Source organism: Podarcis vaucheri (assembly GCF_965113315.1).
Source record: "Podarcis vaucheri genome assembly, chromosome: Z".
In the NCBI taxonomy this organism is placed as follows: Eukaryota; Metazoa; Chordata; class Lepidosauria; order Squamata; family Lacertidae; genus Podarcis; species Podarcis vaucheri.
In genome coordinates this window covers 36,281,237-36,293,400 of record NC_138758.1, presented here as the reverse complement: position 1 = coordinate 36,293,400, position 12,164 = coordinate 36,281,237, and the positions used below count along the sequence as shown (strand labels likewise).

General features: G+C 45.8%; 1 protein-coding gene across 1 annotated transcript in view; it reads right to left on the bottom strand.

Annotated features, from left to right (window-relative positions):
• ASS1 (argininosuccinate synthase 1) overlaps positions 1 to 12,164 on the bottom strand; it is a 76,503-nt gene that overhangs the window by 57,837 nt on the left and 6,502 nt on the right. Inside the window, exons 5-6 of the mRNA XM_082208497.1 lie at positions 5,313 to 5,369; positions 2,945 to 3,019 (exon numbers count right to left, since the gene is read on the bottom strand). Coding sequence (XP_082064623.1) covers positions 2,945 to 3,019; positions 5,313 to 5,369 — 132 coding nt within the window. The remainder of the gene's footprint in view (positions 1 to 2,944; positions 3,020 to 5,312; positions 5,370 to 12,164) is intronic.

The window sequence follows — 12,164 nt, the reverse complement described above, 5'->3', positions numbered from 1 at the left end:
ATGGGAGTCTTTTCGAAATTGCCTACTTAGGAATAAATAACAGATGGTAAAAGACAAGTGTCGGGAAAAGCACGTGCCTCTTTATTTCCAAAATATAAAATTTAAAAGGGAGGCCGAGAGCGACAGCATCCGGTCTCAGAACCCTCTGCAGAATAATTCTTTCTGACTCACAGCTTTGGATCCGCTTTAGATGGACGTTGTTGTTAGGTGTTTTTTATTTTAAAAAAAGAACTAGGAAGGAGAGAGAGAGAGAGAGAGAGAGAGAAAACCTCAAGCAATTTTCTGGTTTATACACCGAACTGCTCTTTTCCTCTTGATTGATTGAGCCCAGTTGTCAACCATTTCCATAAAGTCGCAGGGAAAGAAAAGGTCCCCTGGTGGGCAGCCAAGGGGCTCTGATGCAAAACTTCTAATATGTTTTATTGAAACTTGTTCTCCCCCCCCCCAAAAAAGCGGGGAATAAAAGGCATTGGGGAGGGGAGGGCAAAAAAGGCATTTACTTTGTCTTTCGAAGGAGCTATTGAAGTGAGGACAAGTTTTTGCCTTCAAAGTGGATGACAATTAACATCTAGGTAATTATGGGCCTTTTTAAAAAAAAAAAAGGAGAAGGGGGGAAGTATCCTTACGCCCCAAAAACCGAGGATATGTGGAAGCCTCCTGCAGGGGGTGCCTGTAATTGCTGCAGTAACGAGCAGGCGAGATTGCGCTCAGCTAAAATCCAAAGTGGCCTTGAAGGTTTGAAAATTAAAGGTTCGTTGTGATGAAAGAAGGGGGAAAATGACACGTTGTGAATGGTGTAGAGAGAGAGAGGAGGCAGAATGGACGGCAGTTTTTTAAAGCACTCTGGAAGGTTTCAGCCCCCCCCCCCCCGGGGACATGAGCAAAGCAGCCTCGATTTCACAGGAATGGGGTGCTCAGTGATGGAGTAACTGTGTTCCAAGTTTGAGAAGGTGAAATGAGAAGAAGAAGAAGAGTTTGGATTTGATATCCCACTTTATCATTACCCGAAGGAGTCTCAAAGCGACTAACATTCTCCTTTCCCTTCCTCCCCCACAACAAACACTCTGTGAGGTAAGTGAGGCTGAGAGACTTCAGGGAAGTATGACTGGCCCAAGGTCACCCAGCAGCTGCATGTGGAGGAGCAGGGAAGCAAACCCGGTTCACCAGATTACGAGTCCACCGCTCTTAACCACTACACCACACTGGATCAAGTCAAGTCATAGAATCATAGAATTATAGAGATGGAACGGATCCCAGGGGTCATCCAGTCCAACCCGCTTAATGCAGGAATCTCAACTAGCATCCATGACAGGTAGTAATCTAAACTCTGTTTAAAAACCTCCAAGGAAGGAGAGCCCACAACTGCCTAAGAGAGTCCGTTCCACTGTCAAACAGCTCTTACTGTCAGAAAGTTCTTCCTGATGTTTAGTTAAGATCTCCTTTCTTGTAACTTGAAGCCATTGGTTTGAGTTTAACCCTCTGGAGCAAGTTTGCTCTATCTTCCATGTGACAGCCCTTTGGATATTTGAAGATGTCTGTCATATCTCCCCAGTTTCCTCTTTTCCAAGCTAAGCAGCCCAGCTCCTTCAACCATTCCTCATAAGGCTTGCTTTCCAGACCCTCGATCATCTTGGTCGCCCTCCTCTGCACACATTCCGGCTTGCCAATATCCTTCTTAAATTGTGGCACCCAGAACTGGACACTGTACTCCAGGTGTGGTCTGACCAAGGCAGGACAAAGTGGGACTATTACTTTCCCCTGACCTGTTCACTATAGGTGTTGCTGCAGTGTAGAATAATATCACCTTTCTTTTACCTTTGCCTTCAGCCCCACAATAAAAAATCTAAGGGGGCAGGCAACCCCCCCCCCAAAATTTGATGGACGTTGCCATTCAAATGGTGTGCATGCATCAGATCACGATCAATTATGCAGCACAGGGCTTACCTCCCCTCCCCCCAATACTTTATTCAGGTTGGCACCCCTGACCTTTGCTAACCCTGCTATGAGTTCAAGACAGACAAAGGAACAGATTTCAAAACGTATACTCTGAGTAAAACTTATTTGAAGACCATTCTGAGGCTGCAGCAAATTTCCACATGGAAGCACCTGCTGAGAATCCAAAGTAGCAAAATCCTGTTCATGACCCTGGGCATAGAGTCAGAGGCTACAGAGGCATCAGCTATGAAACAAGGCCAGGTCCAGGACTTCCAGCCAGCTGCTGCAGACCAAGTGACCACAGCACCTGAGGCCCTGGAAGAATGTCCTGCACTAGAAAGGCCGAGAGCTGGGTTGATCAGAGGCCCCTTCTTCCTGTGGGCCTGAGAAACCAAATGCCTATCACATTGCACACCAGGAGGCGGGCTACAAAATGGGAAAGGGACATCTGCCTGGCCTGTTAAGAACCTGAGGTTCTTCTTCTGAGCCTAGAAGCAGCAGCCCAGAGGGCAGAGGCTTAAAATGCCTCAGGCTGCTCTCAATGGCAATGAGAGCAAGTGGCTCATTTATTACTAAATTTATTATTATTATTTATATACCGCCTATCCCCCAGACCAGGGCTCAAGGCAGCTTACACAAACTGAAACAACACAGATAAAAAACAAAAAACTAAACTAAAGACATATAAAAGACCATTATTTTAAAAAGTAATTAAACCTGAATAGGATAAAAACAATATTAAAAAAACCCCAAATGTATTAAAACACAGATGACAGAAACAGCACAGCACTATTTAAAGCCCTACCCTTAAGAAACAGTCAATTCTCAAAGAACAAAACAGTCTTCCCTTGCCTGTGGAAGGACAAGGAGGAAGCCAGACTGGCTTCTCCTGGAAGGGAGTTCCAAAACTCCAAAGAACCAGACCTTTAATTGCAGGAATTAACAGGGGTATGGCAGTTACAGGAACGAGGGGAAAGGACTAACGCAGGAGATGGGCAAATTCTCCTACCTTGGCATATTCCATGAGGTCGCTTCGGCCTCGAAAGCGGTTGTAGAATTCCGGCATTCTCCAAGGAGCAATGATCTGCAGAGAATGGTGGGAAAGAACTAGTTATTCGGGGGGCGCTGTCAGCAAATATGAGTTTGGCAGAATCGGGTTCCAACATAAAATCAAGGCCAGAGTAACCAATGGCTTCTAGCCGCAATGTGTTCCATCTCTGCTGTCAGAGGCACTATGCCCCTGAATACCAGTTGGTGGGAATCACATAGGGAGTCACATAGGGAGAGTGCTGCTGCACTCAGGACCTGCTTGTGGGCTTCTCATCATGGGCATCTGGTTGGCCACTGTGAGAACTAAGACGCTGAACTAGATGGGTCACTGGCCTGACCCAGGAACCAGGCTCTTCTGATATTCTTCTGTCAGAAGTTGAAGAACAGGATCCACTGTTAGTCCTCCTTAATCAGAGGACATGGCTAACTTAAGAACATTCATTCCAGTTAGTCTCCTCTGAGTAGAGCTTGGTAGGATATAACCCCAGCAACATTTGGAAGATACATTATAGGCCGCTTTCACACCATACATTCAAAGCGCTATGATGCCACATTTAACAGCCACAATTTCCCAAAATAACTATTGGAGCTGTGCGAGCTATTTTCATGATTATATGCATTTTTATGCACACTTTACCCTAGTGTATGCATTTTTTTTTTATTTGGGGGGGCACATTACTTGGCTGGAGAAGGGCAAATTTCAGAGTGCAATTTCCAAAACGTGCAAATTTGGGTTGGTTCACCTAGAAATGAGGCCAGAGTTGGATTTCTCCCCCTTAGACCTGGTCCACAAGGTGAAGACCAACCCCTTGGGGGCAGTGGGATTACCTGCTAAGACACATGGGGATACTTTGAAAAGCTGGTATCACTGGATCAAGTTCATCAGTTTTGTTGAATCAAACTAAATAATTTTAACTGGATTTTCAATAAATGCTAATTCATTGTTACTGTTTTGAGTCTTATTGCATTATTATCTTCTTTAGCAAGTCATGCAAACTGCTATTCAGAATAATGAGTTTCTGGAATCAAGGTGATAGTGGCCTGGAAAAGTTTGGGGACCATAGCTCTGGAGACTTCCCCCAAAACCAGCTACTAGAATGAACCCTTGCCTGGAGTAGAGAGAGTTTCAAAGCTCTTTTGGATAGCCAGGAGCACTGGCCATTAAGCATCTCCTGCATTAATCTCACCAAACAAAGGTAATCCAAGATGCTCTCAAGCTGTTACTGTAACTTAATGACCTGCCCAAGGCAAGGTGCAATTCAGGCGTCCATTTCGCCTTCTCCAGTTTGGGTTAAAACAGGAGGCCGATTAAAAGATCAGAACAACCCATTCGAAAGCCAATAGATTTGACAACCAATTTTCTGGTTTTTTACGTAACTCAAAAGAACTGACTTTGAGTTTCAGTTGTTCGGCTGGGAAGCGACATCAGCTAAAATAGGATTGCCTTCAGATGGGCATCAGCAAAAAAAGGGGGAGGGAATTGTGTGTAAGACAACAGAATGGAATTCTAGAGTATACTGAAGCTTCAGGGATCAGGCAATTAACAGGTTAGAACAATGGTTCCCCAACTTTTTCTGGCTACTGCCCTCTTGGTTCCATACACTCATCTCCAATGTTCCCTACCCTATAAAATAGCAATATTCAGAATAGCAGTTTGCAGGCCCCACTAAGGAAGATAGCAGCACAATAACATTCAAAATAGAAACAATTAATTGCACATTTATTCAAAATCCAGTTAAAACTATTTAATTCAACAAAACTGCTAAATTTGATCCAGAAATGCTAACTTTTTCAAATATGATGGTCATTTACATATCCACCAGCACCCTCTGCTGCCCACTTGCCTCTTAGCACCCCCCACAAGTAATCCTACTGCCCCCCAGGGGCGGTATCACCCAATTTGGGAACCACTGGGTTAGACAAACAGAGGCCACATTTGAATCATATATTTAAAGCACTATGATACCACTTTAAACAGTTATGTTTCTGCCCCTGCGAAGAATTCCAGGATCTGTAGTTCATTATGGGTGCTGAGAGTTGTTAGGAGGCCCTCTTCCCCTCCCAGGGCTACAGTTCCCAGAGTGGTTTAAACAATGAAGCTCTCATCTTAGGGAAATTCTGGAAATTGTAGTTCTTGGGAGAGGAACAGGGGTCTTCTGCAATCACCAGAGAGAATAAACTCCCCCATCTCATGCTATGAATCAGCATCCCAATTGAGGCCCAGTTCAGTTTGATTTTCTATTCCCCCCTAAAACAAATGCCCCTTCCGATAATTTATCAACTTTGTTTTGATGGGAGATCATCAGTGCACTGGTACAGCTCCTTACCTTGATCTGAGGGCAGATGGCATAGTAGGTGAGCTCAAAGCGAATTTGGTCATTACCCTAAAAGGGATAGAAGAACACAGAGTACAATCAAACACTCCTGAATTGCAGGCAGGTTTCAAATCCTGCCATGTTGATCAAGGGCTAGCATTTTTTTCCTGTCCCACTGTGACTGACTGGCTGCAGACTGACTGAGGTTCACTAGGAAAGCTGAGAAAGGCCAGCTCTTCACGAGAGCCCCCAGTTGCTTCCTTTTGCTGACTTTAAAGCTTCTAGTCTTCATTGCAATTCTTGAAAAAGAGCTTTATGGGGAGATACATCAATAACTCTTGATTTAATACCCGTACAGACCTTCTTTTCTCTAAATTAAAAAAAGATAAACTTAAGGTTTGGTTTACACTGGCATCCTGTAAAAGGTTCTTTTAGCAATTAGGGATAGGCAATCAGTCAATTTGGGTTTCTTATTTATTGGATAGTCGACATTTCCATAGAAACTGGCATTTTTTTAGTTTAAAAAAATCTCACAAAGCCTGTATTTGTAGCAGTACCACGCCACTTTAAAACAATTATGGCTCCCCTCAAAGAATCCTGGGAACTGTAGTTTATTAAGGGTGCTGAGAGTTGTTAGGTATCCCTGTCATCCTACAGAGTTGCAGTTCCCAGTGTTCCTTGGGAAAGGGGATTGATTGTTAAACCACTCTGAGAAATGTAGTTCTGTGAAGGGAATAGGGGTCTCCTAACAATTCTCAGCACCCTTAACAAACTACAGCTCCCAGAATTCTTTAGGGGAAGTCATGACTGATTAAAGTGATATGATACTGTTTCAAACAAAGCATTAATCAGAAGAATGGAGGGAAGAGGCTAATTAGCATCATGGAACATGAAGGGGGGGAAGGTTAACCTGTTCCACTATCTGCAGGAAAGTTTCAAGTGCATTCTGGATATTTAGGTTTATGCACGTAAAGCAGATTAAAGTGTTCTGTCACCCTGGCTTTAAAAGAGAGATACCTTTGCAGTTAGGAAAGCGAAGGGGAAATGCCTGAGAAGAGTGGGGTGAAGGAATGATTAATGGAAAGATGTGTAAAACCCTGCCAGCAAATCCAGAGATTAGCAGGATGAATACTCCTTTATAGTACACCCTCATTGCAAACAAACTCTCCTATATTGTATAACCTCCCTGGAAACAAATGAGAAAACATACTCATTAAGGTCTGGGCATAGCCTAACCTCTCCATTGGTTTTGTACAAGCAAATCAGGGGGATATTCAATAAACAGGTCATCTGGAGTAGTCCAGAGTTCCCACTTGCGACTCACAAGCTGTAGGAAGAGGTAATAAGTGTCAGGGAAAGCACCTATCTTTTAATGAGAACTGTAGCTAATGGCTTGATGGGCTCCCCCTGTACATCAATGGGCATGGTACACCCCCCAGACAGTGTCTTTCTCTAATTAACCTTCTCAGTGAGCGTGTAATCCCTCGCCCATCTGCTTACCATTATTGCAAAAGGCAAATACTGGCACAAAGCCATCCCAAAGATGGATCGTTCCACTCAGTTATCAACCAGCGGGGCTGAGGTCTGGTCTGTTTGATGTCACCAGGTGCACATACATCTCACAATTTTCGAAAGCAAGAAGTGTGTCAGATTCCAGTGGGGAGGGGGACCTCTGCTTTGATTTGTGGTCAAAGTTTCTAGTCCCTATGAGACACTTGAAAGAGCTTCTGGTCATCATGGTTCAGAATTAAGGGCTGATTTAAATAGGAACACGGGAAGCTGCCTTCTCCCGAGTCAAACCGTGGGGTCCCTCTAGCTCAGTGCTGTCTACCCTGTCTGGCAGCTGCTCTCCAGAGCTTTCAGGAAGAGGGTCTTTACCCAGCCTTGCCTGGAGATGCCCATGGGGATGGAACCTGCAACTTTCTGCCTACAAAGCAGGTAGCCTACAACTCAGCTAAGCCCCTTCCCCTAAAAGTTAAGATTCCATCCTCCTAGTTCTGAATAAAGGATGGGAATTATACAGTGACTCAGGAAGCTGTCAAACCATTGCACCACCAGTACTGTCTACACTGACCAGCAGCAGCTGCTCAGGGTTTCAGGGCAGGGTGCTGGGGATTGAACTTGGAGGTCATCTGCATGCAAAAGCAGGTGACCTCCTAGCCTTCCTGTCAAGGAGAGCTAGTGTGGAAAAGGGGTTAGAGTGTTGGACTAGGACCTGAGAGACCAGGTTTCAAATTGCTGCCTGGCCATGAAACTTACTGGGTAACCTTGGGTTGCCACTCACTCTCAGCCTAACCTGCCTTACAGAGTTGTTGTGGGGATTAAATAACGAGTGTGAGGACCACGTATGCCACCTTGAGCAACTTGGAGGAAAAGGTGGGATTCCAAAAAACAGTCAATTTACACGGTTTCAAGGTGAGGAGATAACTCAGAAGGTCCATATTCTGGAGCAGTGCTTCCCAAACTTAGCAACGACTGCACACCGCTTTTGAGAGTTTACAGTCTTACCATCGCACCCCTTCTTGTGTGGAGACAATTGGGGGGGTTAGTTGGGGAGCATGACCTTGGACCTATCACTGTCTGAGAGCCTAGACTGCCTCACAGGGTTGTTGTGAGGTTGCAAGTGGGTAGCAGGACAACCATGTGCGCCGTCTTTGAAGAAAGGCAGGGTATAAATGTAATCGCAAGTAATAAGCAGTGCCCGTGGAAATTAGGTGGAGATGTTCTTGAGGAGAGGGCTGGAAAGAGAATACACATGGCTAAACTTGTTCCTGACTGCAGGAGCCTCCAGGGACTATTACAAAACACTCTGGAGGAAACATCTAATAGAACACTCATTTCCCTTGCAGGCCCCAAACAGCCCCATCTGCTGCCCAGGCGCAAGGTCCTGCAGATGGCGCGCGGTGCATTAAAGAAGTTGGCAATGCAACCAGAGGATGGACTGATGGACTGCTTTGGAGAGGGGGAATCAAGTTACTGGTTCTCCTGGCCTCCCTAACCACTTCCCCTATGAGAGAATGGTTGCAGCATTTGGGACATTTCCGTTTAGAGGAAAGACAAGAGGAGACACAACAGATATTATGAAATTATGCATGACACAGAGAAGGTGTATAGAGGCAGGTCTCTCTCCCTTTTTCATAAGAGGATTTCCCAAACTTGGGCCTCCAGCTGTTTTTGGACTACAGCTCCCACCATCCCTAGCCAGCAGGAGCAGTGGCCAGGGATGATGGGAATTGTACTCCAAAAAACAGCTGGAGGCCCAGGTTTGGGAAACCCTGCTCTAGAACTTGTGGCAACCCACTGAAACTGAATGTTGGAAGCTTCAGGACAGATGGAAGAAAGTCTTTATGCAGCACACAGTTAAACCATAGAACTCGTTCCCGCAGGAGGCAGTGATGGCCACCAGCTTGGAGGGCTTTAAAAGAGGATTGGGCAAATTCACAGAAGGGAAAACTGTTCCTTCATGGCTACTAGCCACAATGGCTGTGCTCTGCCTTCCAGAGCTGAAGGCAGCGGTGCTTTTGACCACCGGCTGCTGGAAACCACAGGAGGGGGTAGTTGTGCTCAAATCCTGCCTGCAAATTTCCCATTGGGGCATCTGGTTGACCACTGTGAGAACAGGATGGCAGTCCATCTCCCCTGTAGGTCCAGGGAGATTTTTTTGATTTTTTTATTCTTTTGAGCTCACATAAGCCGTTGTTTATTTCATTCCTCTCAACACCCAAGCAGTGAAGTTAATGGACTGGAATCAAAGGGGAACAGAGATCAGAGCAGCCTTTAATGGCCACGAAAAGCTTCATCCCTGATTCACCAACAGTCCACAGGCACTCCTTGGAAGGTTGCTGGGGGTCCATTGCACAGTCTCTCTTCCCCCCCTGCTGGACAGTTCCTGCCTTGTCAAGCTAGAGAAACTCTGAGTCAGCAACTTTAGAATGGGAAGGAAGTGGCTTTAAAAACACGGTTTCATTGCACCCTCTCGTGGAAAGAAGCCTGCTATACAACTTTCTACACCAACAACAGAAATAAAGAGCACTTATTATTTCCATATTGATTTCCAAATTATTTCCGAAGTGAGACCGAGAATGAGAGCTGTAACTTCACTAGAATGAGATTTGAATGGGTGGCTTCTTATTTTAAACCCCCTGTTTTATAATTTTATAATTTAAAATTATAAAACAGATATGGTAGAATCAAAGAATTGTAAGGTCGAAAGAGACCTAAGGATCATTTAGTCCAGCCCCCTGCAAGGCAGGAACGACAGCTGGAGAATCCCTGGTTGCTGGAAGCCACAGGATGGGAGTTTGCTTTTGTGGTTGAATGTTGCGTTTCCCACACACATCCGGTCAGCCAGTGTGAGAACAGAATGCTGGACTAGATGGACCCCCTTTGGCCTGACCCAGAAAGCTCTTACGTTTTTATGCCCTGGGATTAAGGGATCATCTAGTCCACAAATAGAGAGACTGTGTGGTTCTCCAAAACTTGTTGGACTAACATCTTGTTGGGCTACAATCCCTGATTGGGCACCAACTCCCATCAACCACCAGTCAGAATGGCCAATGGCCAGGGATGATGGGATTTGTAGTCCATTAACATCCAGAGGCCCCAGGTTCCCACTCCCTCTGCTCCCACCCGATTGTGGCATTTCCTTTCAGCTGAGCTGTGCGCACCACTGCCATCATTCCAGCTTCATCAGAAGACACATTCACTTCTCTGGGCATTTGAAGAAACAGTGACTGGGGTTTGATGGGATAGGATTTCTTGTCTGTAATACTGTGCAAACTGTTCCCCCTGAAGATCTCTGCATTGCAGAGCAGGTGCCCCAGGAATCTTGGGGTTCCTCAAGCGGTTGCTTAGGCTTAACATGCTTCCATGGTTAAATAGATGAGCCAGCCAGCCAGCAACTCCAGGGCAACAGATGGACTCTCCCCTCTGCCGGAAAGCAGCTTAATTTTTAACCGAAAAAGAAAACAGGCTGTCCAGATTTGCAAAAGCATGGCATCCAGTCTTCTTGAACAACCCCAAAGGGCATAGTCTGAAAAGGCTACATTGTCTTCCTCCCGCCCCTACCCCAACTTGGGGTGGGTTTCATGAGAATTCCAGATCTAGTTTTGTTTTTAAAACCAGCTTCTGGTTCTCATGTTTGTGCAGTGCCATTTTAAAAGGCTATCTTTTGATTCAATAGGACTGCATACACATTTAAAGCACTTTTAAAGCAAATTTCCCAGCAGCCCAAGAACCCTGGGGTCCATAGTTTATGCCTCACAGAGCTATATTTCCCAGTAACCTTAAATTACAGCTCACATGATTGGGGGGTGTACTTTAAATGTCTGATGTGTACACAGCCTAAGGGTTGATTAGGTTGCTCTTCCATGAAACCCCAGTCCTAAATTATGGGCTGTCTATGACAGAGCACCTGTTTGACATGTAGAAGTTCCCAGGTTCAGTCCCTGAGATCTCTAGATAGGAGCTGGTAAAACTCTGGAAAGCCACTGCCAGTCAGTGCAGACAATGCTGAACTAGATGTATCAGCTGCCTGGCTCAGTATAAGGCAGATTTATGTTCCTATTTAATTCAGTCCTTTATTCTATGAGGACTAGAATCTTGGGTCACATCTACATCATACCTTTAAAGCACCCTCAAGCCCTTTGAATAGCCATGGCTCCATGAGGTGGTCTCCAAGCAACTCTTAGGCTGAGCAATTGAGGCCATTGAAAGAGCAAATGGGGCACTGCCCCCAATATAACCCAACATGAACATAAGAAGAGTGTGCTGGATCAGGCCAAACACCCATGCATCCTGTTCTCACGGTGGCCAACTTTATGCCTGCAACAAACCCGCAAACAGGACCTGTGGGCAAGGGCCCTCAACTCTCCTGTGTCTCCTAGAAACTGTGGAGGCAGAGCGAAGGCATCATGGTTAGTAACCATTGATATCTCTCTCCTCTATAGATTTGCCTTATCCTCTTCTAAAGCCATCCAAGTTAGTGGCCTTCACTGCTCCCTGCAGGTGTGAGTTCCATAGTTTAACTATGCACTGCAGTGCTCTTGTTCAAAGAAAACATGAAGTTGTTACAGTAAGTCGCTGGGCGACTCAGGGCAACCGTGAACAGATGCTGGTTTGACAACAGCCACATTCACTGCCCATGGAGGTGCTAAAAAATAAGGCAAGCTGTCTCCCTAGCTGGTCTGGGGGTCACCCCTGGTTCTGGTGCAGGTCAAATAAATACGCCCCTGCCTCCCTCGTTCTCTTAGATTCAGGTGGATGACTAGGGCAGCTCGGAAAGGTCCTTGCAGAAACACACATGTGTGCAACAGTAGAGGCCTGGCTGGAAAGCTTACAGCCTGCTGCCACTACACGGGATAATGATTGAGGAAAATGAAATACGAATTGGCCCTGCCCCATAGCTTGACCAGTCACGGCTAGGAGCTAGGTGGAGTCATAGATCTAAAAAAATGTTTAGACTGACACATGCTGACCTGTTTCCGTATTGACCTGAAATGTTCGTTTTGGGCTTTTCAGAAGTACATACAGTGGTACCTCTGGTTGCGAACAGGATGTGTTCCAGAGGCCCGTTCGCAACATGAAAGGAACACAACCCGCAGTGGCGCGTTTGCGCACACACGGGTTGCGATTTGTCGCTTCTGCGCATGCACGTGATGTCATTTTGCACGTCTGCGCATGCACAAGCGGCGAAACCCAGAAGTAACACGCTCTGTTACTTCTGGGTCACCGTGGGACACAACCTGAAAAACTGTAACATGAAGCAAACGTAACATGAGGTATGACTGTAAAGGCAAGAAGGGCAGGGGGAATGTCAGCTCGCAACGGCACTCACCTGAGAGGTGCTGGAACTGCACTCCAGCA